Genomic DNA, 27,044 nt, shown 5'->3' on the forward strand with positions numbered 1-27,044 from the left:
ATTTTCTATAGATATGGTTAATTGATATTCAATGATTTAAATACATTCTACAATGTGTCAACAGTATTACTAGAAATTCCAAAATATTAGTGAAGTTATCAGTCAACATTAGCCAAAATCTAAAAATGGATGATATAAATATCACAGGGCTGGCTGTAAGTTTAATTTAAATAAAATAATGAAGAACTAGTCACATAATAAATTATTTGTTATTCCGTGAACTATAAAATAGACTATAGAGACTAAAGTTAGTTAACAACTTAACATTGCCGTACTGTTCTTATCACGGTCTTATCACAGTCAGAAGCCCGTGGTTCTTATCATTGTGATTGCACGTGTTGTTTTAAGGTTACTACTTACTGATAGGAAGTAATATTTGATACGTCTTTTTACTTGTATTTTGATTTTTGTTAATTTATGTTTAAAATGTTCAATATAACAAATACCGATTAACGACTAGCGGAATCAACATTTTGTATTAACTTTTTTTAAGCAATTAGGTCTTACCTGATTTTACATAATCTATTTAATATGAATTGTGACGAGTTTGGCGATGGTCTAGAAAATGACTGTGTCATAAATCGTGAAAAGGATCCTGTAAATTCAAAAGTATTTGGTGTTAATAGAAGATCAAATTTTTCAAGAAAAGTAAAAATAACTAATACACTATACAACATTTTGTTGAGTACTAATTAAACTGTTTTTCTGTTTGCAGGAGAAAGGAAATGATGCCAGATTAAATGGAAAAAATTCAAATTATCAAAAGAAAAATAACAATGACAGAACAAATGGGTACAAGTCTTCAATGTTCAGAAATAACCCAGAAGTACAATTACCTGTGGCCATACTTAATAAACAAGTTGACATTCAAGCTAGTAACAAAAATAAGAATTCCTTGTTTTCGACTTCAACATATAAAGATTTAACCGATCTACATGCACATATGGTTTGTTAAGAACATCTATTTTTCTTCTATGATTAGTAATATCTTTATTAATGCCTGATAATATATTAACTTTAGAATATTTCCACAAAGTACTAATATTTATCATAGTTTTTCAACTATAATTAATATTAGAGTCTTGGAAAACCATATGAACCAAAATGTTTTATACTACTTACAGGTTAATTTTTGGTTTTGAATAAGTTGATAATCATAATATGTTCATTTTAATATGATAGATTCAGCCTCAATGAGGGATACCATTAACCATAGTTAATATTGTAAAAATAATTTGGTTTGAATAGATCATTTTAAACTATTTAAATTAATTAAATATCATTTCAAAGCTTAAAACAAAAAATATCAACAATATTACTGAGTTTAAAAGATTATGATATAAATTAATATCATAATAATTATTTGATTAGAAATTGTTTATTTAATATTTTTGGGTATGTCCATTTAAATGTTAAACAAATTATAGACTGTAGTTTGAATGATGAGCTCATTCTTGTTTACTATTAACGTGTATTTTCAAGTATTTAAGTGTTATTTAAATAAATTATTGTTTTCTAATTACTTAATGAAATAAGGCCATAACACTTAAAGTCTCAAACACAATTATCTATTATTTATGTTATTTAGATAATACCAAGGTTGTAAGATATAATTATACTTTACAATAATTTTTCATTTTTTCTCTGACAATAGGTTGCAAATTTGGAACAAACGTTAGGAGTGACAAAATTGACAACAGTTCAAAGTCAAACAATTCCAGTTTTACAATCTGGTAAAGATGCAATGGTTCAATCTGAGACGGGTAGTGGTAAAACATTTGCGTACGCTGTTCCGCTTATTGAGTCGTTACATAAGATTCGACCAAAACTATCTAGAACTGATGGCCTTAGGGCACTAATTATTTTGCCAACCAGAGAATTAGCATTACAGACCTATGAAAATTTTATCAAGTTATTAAAAGTAAGGTTATAAAAATATACAGAATTATAAATATCAAATTAATAAAAATTAATATATTATTAATAATTTTGTAGCCTTACACATGGCTTGTACCTGGTATGTTTACGGGTGGTGAAAAAAGAAAATCTGAGAAAGCACGTATGAGAAAAGGCATCACAATACTTATAGGAACACCGGGACGATTATTGGACCATGCACAGAATACCAAGTCAATATCTTTTAAATCACTTCAATGGTTGATAATTGATGAAGCTGATAGAATGCTGGATCTTGGATATGAAAAAGATATTACAAGGTAAGGATATTCTTTCAACTGAAAAAGTAATTGAAGTATGTACTATGTAGTAGTGGCAAGCTATGAGCTATGATATATGATCGCTATGAGACCATTTATTTTATTTTTCAGTAATCTACCACCGCAAAATCATTATAATGGTTGGTTTTTATATTAAAGTTTCTTTATTTCTTGTGTGATATTGTCTAAAATATATAAGTATCAATAATATTGTCATTATGCTTGATTTTTTTTCAATGTCTCCCCAACCTAAAAACTCACGCCTTTCCACTGCTATGAAGTATAGGCATTGATTAATATATTTAATCAATGGTATGGTACTAGTTTATATTGTAATCTTGATTTTTTTATTTAAGTATTTGTGTTATAGTATTTTATCTGTCGTTGATGAACATCGTGATGAGTCTGTGCCTCGACAAACAGCCTTATTATCAGCTACTTTGTCTGAAGGAGTGCAGCGACTTGCAGGATTGTCATTGAAAGATCCTGTTTACATTGATGCGTCTTCAATAGGGAATACAGATTCAGAATGCATGGCAATACCAGACAGTCTTTTACAATATTATGTTTTAGCTCCTCCTAAATTAAGACTAGTTACACTTTCTGGTGTTTTGTTACAAAAATTACAAGTAAAGATTAATTTAATTAAAAAATTAAAAAACTTATTAATAAACACATTAATTTTTACAGAAAGGTCAAATTTCAAGCAAAACATTAGTTTTTATGGCCACTCAAGATATGGTTGACTTTTATACAGAATTATTAACCACTGTACTAACTTGCTTAACCATGTTCAAACTCCATGGTAATATGACTCAAGTAGAACGTATGGAAGTTTTTAAATCGTTTAAGGCTGCAAATCATGGAGTTTTATTTTGCACTGTATGTTATTCATTTTAATTTAACTTGTATGTTAAGAGTTGGTTGAATTATTTAGTTATGGTTAATTTTAATTCAAAAAAGATAGTATACTTTATAACAGTATATTTTAATGAACTCAAACAATAAATACAAATTATCAATATAAAATGAATAAAGTTTTCCTACAAATATTCATTGTATGTTACATCTAAATGTATAACTAAAAATATTTCTATTGCATCTTTTTTATTGCTGTTTTGAGTTTTACTTCCAAAATTAATTTATATAAAAATATTTTATTTATTATAATGCTTGAAATATTAAGCATTTATAATTTTTACTATCATTAAAAAAATAGCTTTACTAAGTAAATGTGTATTTTATTTGTGTATGGTAATATGGTGGTTAGATTATGATATTTACTAATTATTGAATTGTTTTAGGATGTGGCATCAAGAGGTCTAGATTTACCGTTAGTAGATCGAATAATACAGTACAATGCTCCAATAACACCCACAGATTATGTTCATAGAGTTGGTCGAACTGCTAGAGTCGGGCAGAAGGGAGAAGCTACATTATTTTTGACACCACATGAAGCTATGTTTATAGCTAAACTTCAAGATCATTCTATTGTGTAAGTTCTTGAATCAAATATTAATAATAGATCATAACTCTTAAAGAAATTTAAAAACATTTAAATTACATTTAAGGCTAAAGAAATTTTTAATAACAATTTACTTTTAGTAATTATTTTATTATATTATAATAAAGTAGTAAATTATTGTTCTTACATTTTAGAGCCTCTGAATTAAAAATGGATAAATGTTTGACATCAATTCTTACAATGGAATTTGAAGGTGTAAGTATATTAAAATTATTAATCAAGATACACTTGAATTTATTGTTTTTATTTATTTTACTCAAAATTAAACTTATTATTATTATTTGCAAAAGTTATCTTTTATTTTAGTAATTGAAAATAAATATAATCATTTTTATTAGGAACATGTGAAAACAGCTGAAATGGCAGCCAATGTATTACAATCTCGCTTTGAAACAGCAGTACTTGAACAAGATCGTCTTCATGAATTAGGGTGCAACGGTATATACTATTATTAAATACTTTTGGTATTTGTGAAAGAATTAATTTAATATACTATTGTTTATATTTTAGTTGTAATTCAGTACTTAGGTAATCTAATAAACGTTTAATACTTAAAGGTTTAAATCAAGTGGTGCATGTAGGCCACAGGGGTAATGTTTTAAGGTTCTAACCTCCCTGAAATTTTTTCTTTCTATAAAAAAAAATAAAATTATTTACCACTATAATAAATACACTGAGAAGATTAATTATTAGTCATTTTTAATAGGCATAAAATAAATTGTAAAATAGCAATAACACCGAGAACCATGGTTATAGTTTTTTTTGGCTGATTAAGAGCACGTTACATAGTTATTTGTCGTCTCTGTCTTACAAGTGAATAACATAGACAATTTACGCTCGGCAGAACATGTTTTAAAATCAGTTTAAAAATTACAGTGAATCGACCTATTATGAAACTTGATGGTATGTAGATTATCTGTATTTGTATGTGGGTTTTTTACGATAGTTCATTTTTTAGTAAGTCTTGCATATATAATATAGCGTAAATTAAAAATGTGAGTTATGAGTTATTAAATTTGCTATGTTACGCACTTGTAAGACGAAGACAACAAATGGCCATGTGGTGTCTTCTTAAGAACATTGTAAAACGTCTGACACATAGGCGTAAATTTGGTCAAAAATCTATGAGGATGGGGATATCTAGAAATATCAATTAACATGTACTAACATAATTTATTATATTTATAGGTCAAGTTAGGAAATACTTTGGGGGGCTAAGCCCATGCATTTGTTGTCTCAGTCTTACAAATGTACGGCATAACAAATTTTTGTTCACTAATTTCATTAGTGTGCTGTTACTTTTGATATTAGAGTGATATTATTTATCAAACTTTTAGGTAAGAATGTTATCTGTGCTTAAGCGTTGGCTTTTATTTGATATTTTAAGAGGACGTCTTACGTACTACAAATGTACAACATAGAAAAAAAAGTATTTTGTGCGGGAAAGAACCGAGAAGGCTACAGTCATAACTAAGAAACAATATTTTCACCATATAAAAAAGAGAACTTTGGCTTGTGCAACGTTGTTTTTATTTTTTTGATATCACGCATATGAAAAAAGTTCTTACTGTTTCAAAAACCATTATTGTTTGTGTTTTTCAAACTTGAAACTTTTTTTATATAAATTATATCAAAAAAATAAAAACTTTTACAAAAAGTTTGATAATAGGTCAATTCACTATAATATCAAAATTAACAGCACACTATTGAAACTAGTGTACAAAAATTTTATCATGTTGTACATGTATAAGACGGAGACAAAAAATGCATGGATAACGTCCTCTTAAATATCATAACTTGATGGATATTAAACCATTGAGTAACATTGAATATTAAATAATAAATTATAAATCTATATTAGATTATATTAGATTATATATTATCTACACAATACTAATTTTCACTTATAATTATTGCTATTATTGAATACTGAAATATTTACCATTTAATTTTGCATTACAGCTTTCAAGTCATGGGTTAGATCTTATGCAAGTTATCCAAAAAGTAGTCGAGAAGTTTTTAACTTCAAAGATTGCCATCTTGGTCACTACGCTAAGAGCTTTGCCATACGAGATGCGCCAAGAATAATTGGAGGAATTGGTAAACCAAAGAAAGATCCTAGAATGAAGTTAGTAAACCTTATTAACTTACACTTACTTAAACTTTTTATTATAATTAAATTAAACAAGAATAAAGATGTATCAATATTTAAATATAAAAATAATTTTTCTACAAAACAATTCTTTCATTATTGTTTTATGAACATTGTACAATGTCAGTTATATTATTAGTATTTGATATCTAACAATTTTTCAAACTATTTTTTTTAAAACAAAATGTAAAAAGAAATATGGATACATCTTTACTTTTACATACATAAATTATTAATATATTATAATAATATATGGCATATAAATGCATATCATTTTTTAAATATCTTGTAATATTATACTCAGTAGTATATAAACTGTGATTAATTGTTTGAAAAAGATAAAATACTAAATGAGAATAATAACAACTTTTGGTGTGTTAAACATCTATAGGTTACCAAAGGACATAATATATTTAAGTAACAATTTCTTTACTTATTAGTTTTATTGTAATAATATAATAATTTAGATCAATAATAAAACTTTGTTTTAAACATAGTTAATTGCTAAATATGTTAGTAAATTTAATAAAATAAAATTCAATACCTTGGTAGAGAATTTGTAGGTTTCAGTAATTAAATTTAAAGCTGGCTAGTAGGTATAATGAATTAGTATATCATTTTGAAATTATTGAGAAATTTGAGGGTAAATATTTTTTTGTATTCATTTTCACTTTGTTAAGTATTTTAGTCTTTGTATGCATTAAATTTCTAATTTCTAGACATTAACTTTTAAAATATATGCATTTATACCTCTCTAAACATGTAACATTAATCATAATGTTATTTATTTAGTCTTAGCCCAATAATGACAATAATTTAACTGAATTTTATACAATTTGAAATGATTTTTCACAACCGCTCATGATTTGTCCAGTTATAGTTGTAATATTGTTAAGGTCTGGTGGACTGGAAAATTGTTATTGAAAATACAACTCTTAAGTTTATTTTTTAAACATTTTATTTTCTTTGGTTCAGGTAATTGATTCATAAGATACGATTGTTAGTGCTATGAACGTTAAGTGAAACTATTTTTGGCCTTAAAACGTTTCATTATAGATTACTGTTAGTTATGTCATATTATATTCAAGGTAATCAAATTGCAGTACTTTAATATTTGTAATAAATAAATATATTTTATGTGTTAATCAACAATTTAAGAATAATAAGCGATTAGACCTTGGGCGTATTTAAGTAAACCACTATTAGGCATAGTCTATTATGCTAGGGTACCAATGTGGTACCACACCAATAGCATTTAAATAAATTAGAACATTTAGAACTATATAGATGTGCATTACTGCAACTATTTTTAGGAAATAAAATATTAAAAGAAAAACATCTGAGAGGAGGGAGGATGTTAGCAATCAAAATATTCACGGTGCTGACTTAATGTGTACAGCTTTATTCATTCGACTCGAAACCAAATGTTAACAAATATTCATTTTTCTGGCTGGAAGATTTGCACCGTTTTTCTCTTAAGTACCCGATTGTTCCGAACTGTGTGATAATCGATTTCAAACACAAAGGACGACAGCAAAAGTGTGAAAATGGAACGGTTTTCCTTCCAACACTCCACTTTCCATTGTGTAAATGATTGTAGTATGATTACTGTGTTCAGCTTACTGAAAAATTACTCTTAATTTGTTTTCCTGGCTAAGATGATGGATTCTATACTACCTGCATATTGTTGTACATAGGTAGTACTGCCGTGTCTGTACTGTTTCATATATTTCAACAAACAAATGGAAAATTCAATGTAAACGAAAATTGTTTGCGATAGGAAATGAAATCGTCTGTAAATCGGTAACGATATGCCTACAAGTTAGAAAAATAGTATATTAATTTATTCCACATCCGTCTCAAAGTTTCCGTACGTATTGTTAAAAAATACAAATATTTCCACCATATTATATTCGTAATAACACATTTTTACAATGTTGTCCAGGATGTATAAAAAAAAGTAGTGCAGACGTGCAGTGTCCGATAAGATTACGAGTGATTAGTGATTACGCACTCAATAAAAATATACTGCAGTGTTAAGTCACGAGGATTAAAAAAAAAATAAATATTAATGTTTATTACTTTCACAAAAATAGATTTCAATATATTTAAAATATTTTCTAGTTTTCATTGATTTTTTACATAGAAATATACTTAGGTAACTGGTGTACTTGTGTAGAATTGTAACAATTTTTCTAAACTATTAAGTGTTATGTATGATACTATTAAATTATATTGCTGAGCAGAATTCTTACAAGTATTGAAATATAATTCACAGACAAATTTATTGTTTTAGTGGTGTATTTTTATTTTTCAAATCATTATTGAAGGTTTACTCAAAAACTAAAAAGTGATTATGAAATTATTTACTTAAAAATTCAAAGATTTTATTTTTAAATTTTAACTAACTGTATTTCTATTTACTAATGTGCTTATATGCTCATGAGCATTAACCAACTGTTCATTTTCCGTACTTCAGCACTTAATCCAATTCAAATTTTAGGTGGCTGATTAGTGATTTCAATTATTTCTCTTTTACCTTCATCTAAATTAATAGATAAATTCATTATTTATTTATGATATCAAATTTTTTAATAGTTTATTTTTAATTCTTTGTTAAACTTTGTCGTAGTTATTATTTGTCATTAGAATTTTTTTTTGTATAAGCTACCTAAGTAATATTTACACAATATAACACGATATAACCAATGGAAATTAAGTGCCCATATTTTAGAAATTACTGTGTACTATATAATTTAAAATGAAAAAGAATTACATTGTGTTGTTGTCAGGCTTGTTACTGATTTAATATGATGTAATAATAATATTTTCCATACATAATATATTATACGTCTTAAGCTGCGTCATAGGATTATTTTTTTAATTTTCCGGCTGGAAGATGAAACGTTTCTGAAACGATCTTTTATAGATATTGTGTCTTCGTCGTCTCAAGTCATAATAATATATAATATGAGGTCCGATTGTTATTTATTTTGTTATTAGTTCTACAGTTTGTAGCAACAATGCCTAGGCGATGCGTACTTGAAAAGATTTTGGTTACAGGTCAATTGTTATTGTCGGAGCGGTTCAGCTGGAAAATCGGGCTCTGGGTACCGAGGGGAAGGGTAAACAACAATAAGATATCCAATTATTTGGCTCGGACCAATTACCGATTGGATGTGCGCCTTGGGTTTCCCGATTATGTAACCGCATATGCGCCACATAATCTTCAAGGACGATTGGAACATTTTTCTTGTCCTTTTTCCATCGACCGTACGCCTATAATATATTTTGATAAACTCTTAAAAAATATAAATGAAAGTATTCTAATAATTTATTTACCATGAATGTATTTATAATAGCATTGTACTATTGTAGACCGTATAGGACATAGGTATTCGTATATATAGTTATATAGTTTACAACTTGTGACAATCGTTGAAAAAAAAAACATGTATAATATGTCACTTACCCCGTCGAGAGTCAGTAGGATACTAGGATATGACATTGAGACCGTGCAGTTATCTGTGTTTTGTCGTGAAATTATTTACGAATCTAATATACCAAAAGGTATACTTATATATAATACATATTAGTCTTAAGCTCTTAACACATAGTATACATAATATAGTTACTATGATATATTATATTTGTTATATTTAAGTAATAATTATCAAATTGGTGTCGTCTGGTTTTTATATTATTATACCTACCATTAATATAATATATTAAAACGAACAAGACATAAAATGTGAAAAAACATTTTTATACGATCATGGTTGCATTAATCAACACCCACTAAAGTTCTAAAAAAAAATGTTTAAATAACTTTACATCCGTTATTTGTTTTATATGGACGAGTAACCGTAATTATGACGGCTAATTAGACTGCTAATGAATTAGCAAATACATATAGTTAGTTGTATATTTAAATCATTTTTATTTTGGCATGTATTATTATTATATTGTAAGAATTTTTTTGGTATCAAATAGTATTACCGATTATTTTTACGTATATTATGTATTTACACTATATAAATTGTTTATACCAACATTCAACAGGGAAAAATAAACATCTGATATGTGTACCTATATTATACAGGCATATATCATGATAGTATAAAACAATAACCATAAATTCGATAAAAAAATTCTGAAAACTCGAAGGACAATATAATTTACAAACACATATTAAATTCTGCAGCGAAGCCGAAAAAATGGTTTTTCAGAGCTGGAAAGCTGCAGATTATATAGTTATAATACCAATATACCTACCACGTACATTTTTAAACGTACACAGTTATTATAGTTTTGATTTTTAACGAATTTTAAGAAAAAATTAATCAAAGGACATAATATTACCGTTAACTTTTGGAGCAACTCTCACCCCAATCCTTTGATCTGCAGCAGTTCGTCCTAAAGACTCCCTGGCAACTATTCAAACGGTATATTAATATATTATGTAACGAAACTGTATATAATATAGTAGTACAATAATCTTCCTAGTCTGATCATGTTTATCATCATCATCGGTCAACTAACTTATGGTAGCCGTCCACGGTTAATATATAATATAGTGAAGATATTGCGTTTAGCTATAGTACCTATCACCTACTATTCATATTTAAATATACACCGTCGTCAATGCGCGTTATTTATCGATGTATAAATATATAATATAACAATACATATAGTACCTATATAGTTTGGTATAAATAAGTGAGAGAAGAAAGACACAGGTAACACACTGCAGTATATAATAGACAAACGGGTTACATTATATATTCGTCTCGATTTGATATAGATATTATTATATCTACAACAAAACACTATATAATATCATATAATTGCACCCGAATAAATCTTTCAAAACGCGTTTCATTTATTTCTTGGCAATATCACAACAGCCCATTAAATTATTTCCCTTATTTCCCTTGTTAATTTCTGCTGACAAATCACCAGTAATTTTGATCTTGGACACTTACAATAATTTTTTCTTCACTAACAACGTGTAATTTGCCGCACTGTCGCAGTATGTGTAATGTGTATATAGTTACGGAATTCTGTAGCAGTTTATTACTAACACGCTGTATGTAAACTCATTTTACCGGAGAACGCATCGTTTATACCGGGTGATCCATTTAACGTAAGACACTCATTATTTCAAAAAGTATTAACGTTCTTAAAAATAAAGATAACATTTTTTCTAAAAAAAATACTTACTACTTTTATCGGTATCATTTTTGTCAACAACATTGAAAGCCCTTAGCCCTAAGCCCTAATTATTTTTATTCATTGTGTTTATTTAATTATCACCTTTTGATCAGTAAAAAGGCTTCAATCTTAAATTTTATAGTGATTTCTGGTAGCAAATGTGATCTAGTTAGTACGTTTAGGCTTGTGGTGGAAGGAGGGGGGTGGGATGAAAAGTAAATTCTCAATATGTTCAGATACTTGAAATGTTCACTAAATATTTGTATAGAAGCTCTTTTTGTGCTATAATTATAGATATTTGAAACTGTCGACTTTTTAGTTTGTTTTTTTATTTATGCATGACGAATTTTATGTCTGTAAAAAATTAAAAAACTTGAACATTTAATACAGCGTTCCTCTTAAGTTGTTCTTACAAGAATACAATGTCAACATTTTATTAATAACGATTTCTCAAATGTTGATGCAATTGGCTAACTATATGTATATTGAAACGAAAAATAACAATTTTAATTAAATTGTTGTTTCAAAAACATAAATCGTTGGGACATTATAATATAATGTTTAATTTTTTATTAAATTATAATTACAATCTATACACAAATTAAGTACAATAATAAGTAATTTTGATTTAGGTTACAATACATACCTACATAGCGAGACTGACAGATTGGGAGAGCACTCTGTATAGTGCCACCCGACAGAAAATTGTTTGCTTTTACGTAAATTATTATTTTCTATTAGTCTTATACCTACACAATGACATTTTAAAAATATTTAGACTAATTTTAAGTTATTTATACCACGTTCTTATTCACACCGTACCATAGTACATCGGTATTTGACTTAATATATAAGTAAATAACAATATTATAATTATTTTATAATGGATGTGATTTTTTTGGACAAAAATAAGTTCTACCTACTGTATTATTACTAATAGAAAAACAAATAACTAATAGTTATATATTAAATAAATAGTAAAACATCTCCATAGAATAATGTTTAACTCACCGTTTCCGTTTAGTTTCCGTTTTTCGTATGCAATGATTTATCATTGATTTCAAATTTAACACATCCTTTACAGTGACCGACTAAATGACGAAGTATACACTCGACGCCCACTACCTATATGTTTTTGTTATAAAAGTATCTATATGGTATATCCATGATTTAAAATCTGTATACACTTGAAAAATCGAGCACCTAAAATAAAAACGTGTCAAGTTTATTTTGGTTCATAATACGTAATTTTTTAACGATTTAATATATCTTGTTAGAATTTAATAAATGTTGGAATGGGCATATGATGTAAACATGACTCGATTTAATATGTAAAAATTACAGGAAACACGCGCTTAAAAATACAAAAATAGCGAAACATAAATTTAAAAATTCGTAAGAATAAACATGGCTTTTAACTGTTAAAAAATAAATAATTTTATAACTAAAATGACTATATTTAAAAAAAGAAAAATCACACCCGCGGTAAAAACGGTTCTTTATAATAATACAGTAATGTATTAATATATTATAGTGTGTGTGTGTTTTGTGCGATTTATAAATACGTATAGACGAACCCTGCCTAAGTCGAGCGTTGATACTATACCTACTTGATACACATATATAGGTAGATGCCTACCTAGTAGTTTTTTCGTGATATTTTCGATTCCCGGAGTTGGATTAAAAATTCGTTTCGTCTGCCGCCCGCCGGGGTCGACGCTGTTTAAAAACTTATTAATTTCTCGACGCACACTGATTATAATCGAACAACAATCGCATTGTTTATAATGCAAGCGCGAGGAAGAAAAAAAATTTAAACACAAAAAGGATATATGTATGTATACCGTATAGATACACGGAGAAGAAGGTTTTTAAATTCTGGTAGCTGCAGGGGTTCTCATAGTCTGCCCCCCATCGGTCCTGTGTTTATCGGTCGCAGCTCCCGTCTGACGAAATCCTTTCATCATTATCGCCGCATCACACCCTTTTGTTTGATCCGCGCACATACTCACTCGATCACTATTGTATAGCGTAGAACTTGATACATATTATATACTCCACCAGCAGATATAGACACGTTATTAACTGCTGCCTCACTTATTATTATTATCATTACCATCATCATCAATTGTGTTATAATGATTAAAATGGTTCGGGGGCCTTTTCCCGATCCTCTTTTGTTGACGACTAATAAACATTATGCCGAGACAATGGTTGGTTTTTTATTCACTCGTCCTAGGCCTATTATAGTTTATCAATAAATTTTAAAAAAATTTTAGAATTTTTTTTTTTTTATGCATTTTTATAGTGTTATACTGTATAAATATTGTAACTAGGTATATGCCTATATTATATACCATTGCGGCGCGTTTAGTAGCATTATTCTATATAACATGGTTTCGCCTAAATAGTCTGCTAAAAAACGAAATGGTTATAGCTACACCGTTGTTATGTATTAAGTGTAGGTGTACATCAATGTAACTAATTTAATCAAATCAATCGTAATAATAATATATATAGGTATATACAGTGTCAAAATCTAAAATTAATTAATTAGTGTTATATTACACTTTTATTATTAATTTTGCCATGGGAGGTCAATTATGTATGAAAAATATGATGGTAATTCGATTATATATTAGGTAATTAAAGAACAGACACAGTGCAAGTTAAATTCAAATTGTTTAGTTGTATATCATTATGTAGATTATATATCTGTAATCTGTAAGAGAGTAAAATAATCATTAAATTTTTCTAATGAAATTATTCTTTGCTGAACTCTATTATATATATTTTGTCAGTAGTTGTAAATTAAAATGTTATGTATTGTATTAATTGGCAAATTCAAAAACTATATTGATTAACACTTAATACTTAATATTCCGTTGAATGTTTGTATTAAATCCCCAGAGAAAAAATTCCCAAAATTCGTAATATTATCCACATTATAGCATTTTTAAATGAAAGAGATTGAATAATTAATATTTTTTAAACGTTTGATAAATACAACAATATAAATATTTAATTACAAGTATGTATAGGTATAGGTATTAACGATGAATTTATCTTATTTAAATATTGCATATAATATGTTATTAACATAAGTGTTAATGAAAATTAAAAAATAAAAGCTAGGTACCTATATAATTTTAATATATTGAATACAATTTAATTTACTTTTATTTTTATATTATCATTTTCAAACAATAATATTTTGTTTAATATAATTACATTTGAAGTTCTCCCATTATTGTCAAAGTATAAGAAAACGGTGCAATAACAATTTATTTATTGACCATTATTATTTAGGTATTTCATAATTTAATATTTTGTACCTATTATTCATAGAAATATATTTTTACGAAGATTTTTATTCCGATTATCATTTACTATGGCGTATCTAATGCAAGGGTGGGATTTCGCCCCGCGTATGACGCGTTATTATATTGTTGGCGGTTGTTTGCAAGGACGAAACACTACATTAGATTTAGGTATTAAGACGGAGTACCTGGTTTTATAACGCGCGTGAGATGCGCAAATTGTATTGATAAATTATCGTCGTTGCGCGGAGCGAGTTTTCCGTATAATAGGGATTTCTTCAGGACGTGGCGTGCGGAGAGGGTTTATTAGACGCAACCCCCCGGTGAAAATGATGAGAAACGTTTGAAAAATAAACATCACCAGTAATGCTCGGCGCCGCATGTATGTGATATAAAGTAGGGTGTTGTGTTGCGCTTAATCTCGCGGTTGTTAATAATGATAGTCAACATCGGGCGTGCGTGAGCACACACGACGACAACAAAAGCGCCTTTCAAAACAGTAATTTATTTATTGTTCGAGACGCTCGTCGCTCGTCGTCCATTAATTTCTCAACTGGATCTCGACCATATCACAATTATAACAATAATGACAATAGTGATAATAATATAAGTCTTATACATATTGGATGTGTAAAACAAAAGGATATGCGCCGCATCCCTCTCCCCCAACCCAGTACAACCCATACTTTTATACATGATTATATTATGTGGTACCTACCTATACGTAGAACTCACGACTGTCGACTGACATGCTCCCTTTATATCGTTACTAATATTATATATCGTTATAATATGTTACTGAAAGTCCCGAAATTGTAGTTATTTGTCGACATTCTCATAATACTTTTAAAATACGAAGATAATATTATATAGGTACAAGCAAGCTAGATTTATGTAGCAGATAATGATAGATAATGTATGATGCGGTTTTTAAAAATATTTCAGCATTAGTATTAGAAAATATAAATATTACATTTATTAATTAGTTACAAAAGTAAGTTAATTTAATCAAATTTTGAATGCAATAAAAAATCGCTTTACTAAAAAATGCCACTACAGTTTAACTGAAGTATAACATATTTTCAAACTTGACTAAAAGACTACGACTATTGTTTCAAAATTATAAAAAAGTATATAGTATAATAATTAAAGAAAAATATTTAAAGCAATTAAAATGCAGTTGGTCGGTAGCCGTGGTGTAAATATGTAAAAACCTAACAAAAATTGTTGGCTTCGATTGTATTAATAATTAATAATTTAGGCAGTTACCTATATTTAGTTATGTCCTCATATTTTTTATTGTAATACATAAAGACGAATGCCTAAACGAATGTCTTAAAGATATTGGATTCATGTTAGCTTTTAAGCATTAATTGAATCTGACTCTAGTTTTTTTTGTTTATACACATCAACACTATGTTCAAAATTAAGAAGTGAAAAATTGTGACACTAATCATAGTAATTGTGTTTGTACCTGTTGTATACATATATTTCAACTGAAGCAAAACTGAAAACGATAGAAAAATAGATTAACTCTAACTCGGGCGAAGTCGGGTAATTCGATATGCAGGGATGAGAATTATTTGATGGATGTTTGAGGGAATCATCCCTTGGGTTTGTGGGCTCTTAGCAATTTTAGCACCCCCTGAAATTAAGGTCTATAAAAAAAAAGTCGTGTCGTTCAGCTATAATATGTACGCACTCACAGTTGTGTAACTAGATTTGACCGTTATCGGTGCAGGTGTCGCAATCGTGATTTACCCGTTTGACCGTCACCGCCGCCGCCACCAACCCACCGCACGCGTTTGATTGGATAGTATAAGACAAATTTCCCGGCGATTATTCGAGGTATAGCGCGATCGTTGTAAGAGTATATAGGAAATTATAAATTAGGTCGCGCTATCACTAGGGCGATTTTATATTTAGTAATCGCCACTAATCGGCTCTTTTGCACGGACAATTTAAATTTTCTACGGTCTCCCGCGAGCGAGCGCCGTACCAGATGCGAACGTCGACGTCGCCAAGACAGGTGCTATAGTGTATTTTGGCCGCGTGAAACCGCAAACGGATTTCGATAAGTTTCAACAATATACAGAGTGATTCACCAACCATGCTCATTTCCATTTTCACTTTAAAACAATCTTATTTAAATCTCAATTTTTGGAATTTTTAAGTATATATTATTATATATTTTCAAATAGTTAGATTTGTCATACCATTGAAGGAATCTCCTGTGGCAATACCAAATTCTTTGTTTCAATAATTGTGATTTGTGTCACACTCTTTTTCCTGTACATTTTTAATCAAATTACTTTATTTTGAAAATGTTGATGCTTCATAATCGAAATTTGAATTATTTATTATTGAGTTATTTGGCTTTGTGTATAACCAGGGACGGATTCAGAGTTAGGAAACTGTGGATCAGGCAATTTCAAGGGGCCACTTATTAACACCAGATTAGAAATCTATACTTGTGTTCAAGGTATATAAAACAAAAAAAATTAAATTATACTGTATGTGTATTTAATCGAGGGTCCAAGTGTCCAACTACCCAAGATCTGAAAAAGAGGCCAATTTGATCAGCAAATTTAAAACTTTAAAATTCCAAAACTCGGGACTTAAATAAAAACATTATTAAAGGAAGACATTGGTGAATCACCCTGTACAACAATATATTTTGGTACATAATGAGTTATTATTATTATTGTTATTATTATGCGCATTGTGCGTACTATGCCGTCGTATAGCCGGTTGACGTTGTCGCAGATGTGTCTCGCCTCCGTGAAAACCAGTGGCGTGGGTCACTGCATCTGTAAACGCGAATTTTTTATTCAGGAAAAATATACAATCCGTACATGTCGTATAAAAAAGAAATTAATTAATTGAGCATAAACGCACGCTGCAGCATAATGCATTCTGTACGACCGGTGAAACGCGAGTCGTTTACGGAACTCAGGAAGTCTATTTACTCAATTATCTTATATTATATGAGATCCCATTTCCTATTTTTAGCCGGCGAGTTGGATTGCCAGGAAGATGATTGATTATACGCTAATAATATAATAGTCTGCGATCGGAGGATTTGAGTATGGTTCTGGAGACGATTTCTATAAATCGCCATTTCGCCATATTATCGTATACCTATATGATTTCTTCGTTTGAGACATAATATATTATACCTAACGCAGAGGACACGGGATTGAAGGGTTTTATATTTTTGTTTGTATTAAATGTGTTTTCCAATCTCCAGAATTCGATACCATATTATGGCATAATATGTCCAGATATGGAAATTTAACCGAATTTAAAATAAAAATCATTCTCCTGTACTCACTGCAGTGCCACATATATTTATGTCTTGCGTAGACGGTGAGTTTTATATTTTGGAGGTATACATAAATGACGAAACACCGTAGAAGGGGTTAGTTTGGGCAACGGCGATACCTATGTACAATACACATCGTGATAGGTTATGTTTTAAACGTTTTTTAGATGCAATTTGACTTTAATGCACTTATCGTACTTAAGAGTTTAGAAAATTAGAAAATTTTGTGTTTATCTTTTATATATAATATCGATATAATATTAACAATTGCTGTTCACTATTATTGTTTTACAGAAATCAAAGAAAAATTCCTAAGGCCGACAGTGGCGCCCTGTTTAAGAAACGAAAATCTGATAAGGCTATATCGGCTTCAGAGTTCGAAAGTGGAATGAAGGCGAAAAAAAGGAAGATGAATTGAAAACGGACACTACTCGTACATTAATTTGTGTTTATGTAATCGACAACTGTTGTGACACACAATAAAGACAGATTTTTCCAAAATGATTTATTATTTTTATTTGTTTAGTTATTTCTTTAAATACGATTTAGATTACGGAGACGGACAAGACGTGCAATAGACGTGCAATTGTTATAATTGCATATTATAAAATATACAACTATAACTGTAACAGAAATCGCTAATTATTTACAAAATTCGAACGCTAATATTGTACGGTTTTAGTAAAAAAAAAAAAAGAAAAAGAAAAAAGAATGCGTATTATTATTATAGTTTTGCGTGAGTCGTTCATAATGATGGTTTGAAATGTTTTTGTAGGCGTACTGAGAGTTCGACACGTGTTATTATTTTATACATAATATACGAATGGCGAGTCGTATATAACGAGGTAATGTGGTCAAAAAATATATATATTATTCGTACACATTGTCTATGTAGACGTATAATAAGGTTTGAAAACAAGACGTATAACAACTGGTAAACTGAATATTATACTCGTACTCTGGTATTTGTTTACGCGTTATTATCTTGTACTTCGTTACGTTGCGCGCCTATACCCCCAATGGAACGAATTATGAGCATTTCACAATCCCATTTTAATTTTTTATTATTAATTGATTAGGTACTATGATCATGCTGTAAAGTGTGAATCAACGCTATACATTCACACGTCGGCAGGTATATAATATTATAATATTACCTATTATGCTATTATAACTATTATATGGATAATTCGTATTTTTTAAGGATTTTGAAAATATGGTTCTTAAAAGTGAAAATCAAAAATATCAGGATTTGAATAATTTCCTTATTAAAGGGAAATAATGGGGGTGATTGGTTGAACATATTTGGCGAATCACCCTTTACAGTCGATACTACATTATACACGTATTATACAGTATACACTCGAATACTCAATATATTATGTAGTCAATGATGTGGTCGAAAATGACAACATAATTTATGTACACGGTATTATATTATTATATCCAGAGGTTGGAGAGGCGTGTATACACTATTGCAATAATTTATCATTACTCGTGCGTTATATAAAATTATTATTTTATTAAAGGGACAAATTATGTAATTGGCCAAGTGATGGTCCACTGCCTTCGACGAAGACGACGCGCGACGTTACGGCACACACTGCAGTGCGTACACACATGACGTGTACCTACCCATACTACCTAGGTATATAGGCACACACACACACACACGCACTCACTCATTTTCTTAGCCCAAGGCTCAAGGTTAAATCAATGACCTCACCCGTGTGTGTCTTTTCCTCGCCAAGGATATTAACGATAATAATAATCGAAATTTTAGATAGCTTTGAGGTAGTAGCAATCGTCAGATCGGTACTTTGTTAAGCGTTTTCCATTAATGACTATAGAGCGCGATATATAGGCGGCGGCAGGCCATCAGGTGTCTATCGTTTTATTCGTATAGGTGTGTGTGTGTGTGTGTGTGTGTGTGTGTGTATATATATATACACGTGTGTAACGTGATGAATTTTAATTGTAATGTGCCACTACAATGAGAGAATACCACCGCCGCCGCCGCCGGTAGCGGTGTTTTGTCCGATTCAATCACATGCGATAACACACACAAGCGCGCCCGCGTTAGATTTTAATAATATAATATTATTATAAAGGTAATAATATAATATACGCACTGCCGCAGAGGAGTCTTTATTTTATTCAAATAATCGTACTGCCTATTATTATTATTATTATTAATATAATAGACACGACGACACGGCAACTATATGTAATATTATTGCGACACAATAAAAGACCCTCCGCGAGATATATCGCGTGCTGTAAACACGTGTATTTATTATACGCTTTGGTATAAACGAGAACAATATTGTATAATGTCGATTTCGACGTTTAAATTATTTGAATAATTAATAAATTATGATATCGTCATCACTGACACGCCGTTTCGAGTTATAGGTATATAGACGCAACTAGGTGGATACTTTGGGAATCTAACCCCCACCTCAACCAGCAAATGTTTTTATAATATACTATCAAGTACCAACTTATTGTATAGCACGCACCCTCAAAGTATATAAGTATCGGATAATAGGTAAGTCACGAAAAATTTGTTTTTATCAATAAGGGAAAATGTATTGCGGTTGTATGAACGAGTATAGCTGATATGCCTCAGGCCCTCAATTATTATACGTCTTATATACTTAGCTTCAAGACTGTTTTTCAAATTTGGCAATGCGCCTATATACGGGTATTGTCAATATATTGAAAGATATGTAAATTCATTAAACAAAGACGATAATATATTGGAAATGTATAATTTAAATAACAGAACATTTGTATAAAATAAAGTAATACGCCACTTATAGATGAATATACAAACTTTATAGTGGGTGTACACTAACGATGCACAAACGACGGCGCCCCGGATTTGGATCCGAAATTCGAAATTGGGGGTGCCAGCGACATGTCACCTAACAAAATATATATTTCTATGAATTTTAATACTTCCCGTTGCGTTATTCACTATTATCAAACATTTAACAAGATAAAAATAAAAATCATGTTCAACTGCTTTTTCCCACTTGATCACTGTATGTTTCACCGAATAAAATATAATATGTAAGTGGCTATATACTGCACTACTGCAGTATTAATGATGCCGCATAATATATCATGTATACGTATGCTATTATGTATAATATTGGATATTATGCATATCCCGACTTTTTTAGTGCATTTTTCAAAGTTTTCTCAGTGAATCATAAAATCATTGTTTAATAATCAATATACGATAATATAGTTTGGATAGTTACTCCGTCATTCCGAAATACTCGCTGCTGCGGTATATCGTCGCCTGTATACCTATTATATTATTATAATATTATACGCGCGCGCCACATATATGTAATATTATATAGTGGCGACGCCATTAATCCAGTCAGACAACCGGCCAAATTTAATTATTTCAACCGTAACGATAATATTGTAGTATGATATAATATTAAAGTCGAAAAGTTTTTTTTTTATTATTAATATTACCACGCGCGCCACATAATAAATATAATATAATATACTGGATAATATGCGCTCGTGTATTATTATTAGTATCTTCTTAAACACTCTCGTTGATCGCAGCGCTATGTACATTGCTGAGGTATTTTGAGGGATGTATATAGACGATTTAGTCGGGGGTGGTCTAGGGGCGTGAGATCCGAACATCGAAATTACGGGGAACGGAAAATCGTTTTCGATCAATCTATAGAGCGCCAAAATACGTCATCGGTTAAGGGTGTATAGTGCATCATCTAGGTGTAAGTATAATAATTATATTATTATTATAGCCGTGATCGTTTAAACCCTTGCACCAATAAGCGCTATATGTGTATCAATAACTATATAATATGCTTAAGAGGATATTCGGAAAAAACCTTTTATAGTATACCTACTATAAAAGGTTTTTGCATATACCTATGCAATAAAAATTTCATGAACGCGAGAAAACAATTTAAGTCAATTTTTTTTTTAAATTTATAATCAAAACTTAATTGTGGGTATTTTAATATTTTTTAATTTAAATTTGCATGTGTATGTAGTATGTATGTATTTAAATAAAATACATTATTTTATACCTGCGTTTGTTTATAATCTTTTTTATTAGACATGCAGGTCAACCATTATAATATTTTTTATTTCTAATTTTTGATATTTAACTGTGTTTACGTATTGATTATATTTTCTAAATATAGATTGTATTTTGAAAGTTTTCAAACTAATTTTAGATTCTGGAGCGTATAATTTATCTTAATATCTTATATACTTTGAGTGGAAGCCGCAACCTGTAGTTGAGTACTATGATGATCTTAAAACTAAATTCAAATAGGTAATTTTAAAAATTAAAAATATTAAAAAATGTCGTCTTGAAGCAGACTTTCTTCGAATAGTTTCATTTTGAAAGTAATAACTAAGTATTGATTATTCATTTATAACGTATATATAGTTCCTCTATATACAATTTGCAAGTATCGATTCATTTTTTTTCTAGTTTGTTGGTAAAATAGGTAATCGTAATTCCGGTCAATGTCGTAGAGTGGTCACTGGTCAATCAATTCATCGTTATATTATTTAAATTATTATAATACAATCCATAAAAATGTAAGCATATAATATTGTTGACATTCGAAGAGGAGCAGGACAAAAATAGACGGACATACAAATGTATGTAGGCTGCATGCATGATCGATGGCGTCCGTGAGATGACTTGTGAGTGTCGCATAATACGTCATATTATAATAGTCTATACATCGATTGACAGCACACTGCAGCCTTCTCACTGTCCCCAGCATCGACGTATATAATATTATGTGTATACTGCAGAGCATTTATCACGTACCTATAGTATACGGCTTATCTATTGTTGTGGAATTAAACGACGACAATTGCGCTGTATTATATCACCATATTATATTATATGTATAGGTATACTCGACCGCGGATTGTATGGTTATACAATACGTTTTTCCAATGTACAGACATTAACATTGAGTTAAGATAACGTCATAAAGCTTGACGCTTGTGATCACTACGAGTTCTATAGTATATAACAAGAAAATATAATTTTTATCTTACAATATTATGAAATTAAACCCAATGAATATTATTAAAAACAAACAAATAAATATTTAATTTGTTTAGCTTTTTGTAATTCAGTCATAGTTATTTAGCTAATCGGTATAATATAAACACGGACGGTTGGAATAATTATTGTTGTTGTCTCCCTATTCCGAAGAAAATTTGGTGAGTAATAATAATATGACTATACCGGTTCATAATTTACCACAGATATATTATTGTGCGTTTGTCAGTATGTAGGCAAACATTTTACTCCATTTGTTAGATACAATACGAATATAATAATAGATATAAGTTATGGATTTTGAATATTTGAATGTAATAATTGATCATTGATGTAATAATAAAAATTCGTATTTGTATGCAGATAACTATGTATAGTTAGGACTTGGGGGTGTACCTATTATATATATTTTTTTCCAAATCTTATTTACGGGGGACTTGCATGTCTACTCGAGTCTCCCACAAAAAATTCCAGACCACGCCATTGTGACAAGTGAGTTGTATAAATATCTATGACGACAAAATTCGCGGTGCCGTGATTTATGGAGCATAAATATTATTATTATTTACGACGTGAATAATGTGCGGTCGGTCGGCGGGCTGCCCGCGAATGGCGACCCCCAACCACTGCGGACGACGCGATTTAAGAGGCTGCTACCGCGCAGTCAATAATATTATATTATACGATCCTTAAACACTATAATAGTACCACGGTAGTAGTTCATTATCTCGCGACGAGTTTCGTCGTCACGGGCGGGGTCTTCTCCTACCCGCGTCGCCACGTCTCGCGTTATATACACTGCACCGCGATGGGGGCAGAGCGGGGTCATAATTTATTTTTCAACGCGGCGCACATGGGTCATAACTCACGGTAATAAGGGATCCAAGAATAAGACGTGAACGACGACGACGACAAAAAAAAAAGAGAAGAAATAACCGAATAAAATAGATGCCACTGCAGCGCGAGCGGGTCGCGTGACTTGTTGTGACACACACTATAATACAGCTCACACACGCACACACAGTGTACGAAAAGAGAAGAATGCGTTTGCGTACATGTATATTATATTATTATTATAGTGGTTGTCATTCACGTGTATCAACGACGAGGGTTTTAACGATGTATCCGGTCGTTGGTGTTATTACTATTATTATTATCATCGTTATAATATCGGGTATAACATATTATACATTGTAGATATACGTATATACATATGGTGGACTCGTTTGTCTGAAATATTCGTATTTAGTTTCGATCTATTGCTCTTCGTCGTACGTTATAATAGTAAAATGTATGTGTTTGAGCGTGATGATATTATTATAAAATATGTTATTCGGTTGTAACCGTGCTCTATGTAAAATAGCTAATTCGTGACGTGTCTGTCTGCAGCGCGCAGTCTGTCCGTCTGATGATGTGCTTTAGCGTCTATGTACGAGCAGCGAGTGTGGTTTTTTTCACTCGTGTCTAATTAGCGTAAATTATATTAGTTTGTCGGAGAGAAGTGTTTCTTTACGTGCACGTTTATAGTGCATTCCAAAGTATAAAATTCCCATTCGTTTTTATAATATTATATTCCCATTCCCGTATAGCCATAACGCGCAATAACGCTCTGTTAAAATATTATTATAATACACTGTAAACATGGTGTAATATGAAATAAATCAAAAATTTGCTCGCAGGAAATATCACATTGGCGCGGCGCCGAGAATATTCGTATATATTATAATATATTGTGTTTCAGATGAATAAAAAAAATTGTTCACGTAAGTAAACAAAACTAAATTAAAGTCTATTTCCAAACCATTTATGTTCCTCTAATTCTTAGTCTTTAGGGGATTTTTTTCTCTGAAAATTGAAAATTGATATTTTTTTAATTTCTACGTTCTTAATATACTTAACTTTTTTAGGATTTATAGAAATTATACAGTGAAACTTCAATATTACGAAGACTCATGGAACACAAAAAAAATTCGTATTATATATAGAATTTCGTTAAACAGAAAATGTTGTTCAATGGAAGTTAGTTATATGGACGTTTCACTGTATGTAAAAAAATGTGGTAAAGTTGATCACAATAAATTATAGTAGACAAATATTGTTTTCCAGAATTATCATCGCTATAGTCTTTATATAATAATATAATAGTCACTATAATTATATATCAATCGGTACGTTGGAAATAAAACTTATTTACTTATCAAACACATTTAAATTATATTGCATGTGTGTTGGACAAGCAAAATGCCTTAAAAAGGCCACGTACAAACACGGATAACGTTCCTAACTTTAAGTTTGATAATAAGTAAATTCACTCCAATTCTAATATTAAATGTAACAACTAACAAGTCACCAGTATAACAAGTAACAACACAAGGTTGGTTCTTCTGCTGAACGCAAATTTTCCATGTTGCGCATCATAAGTCAGAGAGAGAAAACAAATCACGCGTTGACTGTTAACACCCTCTTAAATCCATGTCATATCAATTATATTATATAGGTATAAATATGTACCCGTGATTTTATATATTATAATTTATTGTCGAAACTTCTATTCTTTTTTTGCGTGGTGGTTAATCGACAATAAATTCATACTGTTAAAATAATAACCGATAATAGTTTTAAATACCTAATTCAGTATAGCTTATTTTTTATCCTAATTGCATCATAATATATACATAATATCAATAATTACTCACATATAATATACGCATGATAATAATATTAGGTATATAATAAGTTTAGGTCGCCATTTGACATTTTTTTTCCGGATAATTTCATAACACTGATGTAAGTTTTAAAATTATTTACCATCGCATCACAATATAATAATATGATACCATAATACCATTGATTATGGATACTATATATTTTGTAGTGTATTTATATTCAATGATAATGCCTATATAATAATCACGTTTAATATTAGTTTACTATACCTACCACGATTAAAGATACTATCTTTAATCGTGCTACCTACTATTATCTATAGAGATTCACACGGAAAATAATATAAAGGTATAGGAGGTATAGGTACCTACTTATCGTGGATGACATTATACATTTTATCGTTCACATAATCCATATTTGCGAGCGTGACTAGACACATTCACTGCAAGTCTCTAAATAGGGTGGGTATATCGGTACTTATAGGAACCTATAAAGTATAATATTAGCACAGTTATTTAGTTCTAACGTTGCTAAATTATTGAATTTGTCATGTTCAATATTATGGCGTAATTATACCTGCTATTACACTTAGATAACCAATACATTTAACGTATGATATCCGAAATTTCAAAAAAACATATTATCTGCCAGACATATTTCTTTACGAAAAACAATCATCATGGGTAGGTGACGGGTTGGGTTAGCTGTTGACTGTTGTATGAACAGTATAATATTATGTATGTGTATTCTGCAGCGCAATATAATATGATATACAATAAACTCTGAGCTCGTGTTACCTAATTAAGTGAAAGCTCGCTGGTTGTTATTTAATTATAAATATTTTATTGTGTTTGTTAAATTATTTCCGGTACGATAAACAATATAATATAATAATATATATGCCGCACATGTCTGGTAGTTATCATCGTGTTCAAGCAGACAAAAGATACGTTTGTGTAATTGTTATTTTTTTTAACACCATCGAATAATATGCATATAATATATTATGAAAAAAATGTACATTGGCTCGTCTCACAACCACCGTCTGTCTGGTTAGTGGATCTTATGAACGAGCGGCGGGTGTAATTTGTCGTCAAAAGCGACACGTCGCGCGCGGTCCGGAGCCAAATTATTGTATTGGACAGCTAGCGGCTAATTAACCCCGAACACTAAACAGATTTGAATAATAATTTGTTTGTCGTGTATACGTTATTTATAAAACGCGATGTTCATTTTAGTCGATGTGTATATATTATAATATTATGTAATGTGCTACACATTACACGCACACGACACAAACGCACCACACAATTTATACACATATCTACGTCATGTTATTTTTATTATTGTAAAGAAAAAAGTGAAAAATAACAGTCGCACACAACCCATTGAATCGTCGATTAAACGTCACTGTTGTCCATAATATTATTATTATCTCCACCGCCACCGCTAACCCTGCAATAGTCGAATTAATTACGTCTCGACCGCGAGTATAATATATTTGTGTGTAGTGTGTACCACGTATATATATAT

General features: G+C 30.0%; 2 protein-coding genes across 2 annotated transcripts in view; one reads left to right on the top strand and one right to left on the bottom strand.

Moving 5' to 3' along the window:
- The window catches only part of LOC132946186 (uncharacterized), a 115,605-nt gene that overhangs the window by 21,140 nt on the left and 67,421 nt on the right, over positions 1–27,044 (bottom strand). The window lies entirely within an intron of this gene.
- Positions 176–18,247, top strand: LOC132946741 (probable ATP-dependent RNA helicase DDX31). Its single transcript, XM_061016803.1, has 11 exons — positions 176–648; positions 716–946; positions 1,655–1,921; positions 1,996–2,216; positions 2,587–2,845; positions 2,907–3,098; positions 3,521–3,711; positions 3,876–3,936; positions 4,080–4,179; positions 5,704–5,869; positions 18,047–18,247. Exons 1-11 carry the CDS (start codon positions 532–534, stop codon positions 18,168–18,170), a joined length of 1,929 nt encoding a protein of 642 aa, XP_060872786.1. The 5' UTR covers positions 176–531; the 3' UTR covers positions 18,171–18,247.

Source organism: Metopolophium dirhodum, chromosome 6, assembly GCF_019925205.1.
Source record: "Metopolophium dirhodum isolate CAU chromosome 6, ASM1992520v1, whole genome shotgun sequence".
NCBI lineage: Eukaryota > Metazoa > Arthropoda > Insecta > Hemiptera > Aphididae > Metopolophium > Metopolophium dirhodum.

Bases quoted from the DNA above. Each gene is read 5' to 3' on its own strand.
- LOC132946741 (XM_061016803.1), top strand. From the start codon at position 532: ATGAATTGTGACGAGTTTGGCGATGGTCTAGAAAATGACTGTGTCATA. The intron at 1,922-1,995 runs GTAAGGTTATAA...ATAATTTTGTAG, and splicing joins ATTTTATCAAGTTATTAAAA to CCTTACACATGGCTTGTACC. The intron at 2,846-2,906 runs GTAAAGATTAAT...TAATTTTTACAG, and splicing joins TTTTGTTACAAAAATTACAA to AAAGGTCAAATTTCAAGCAA.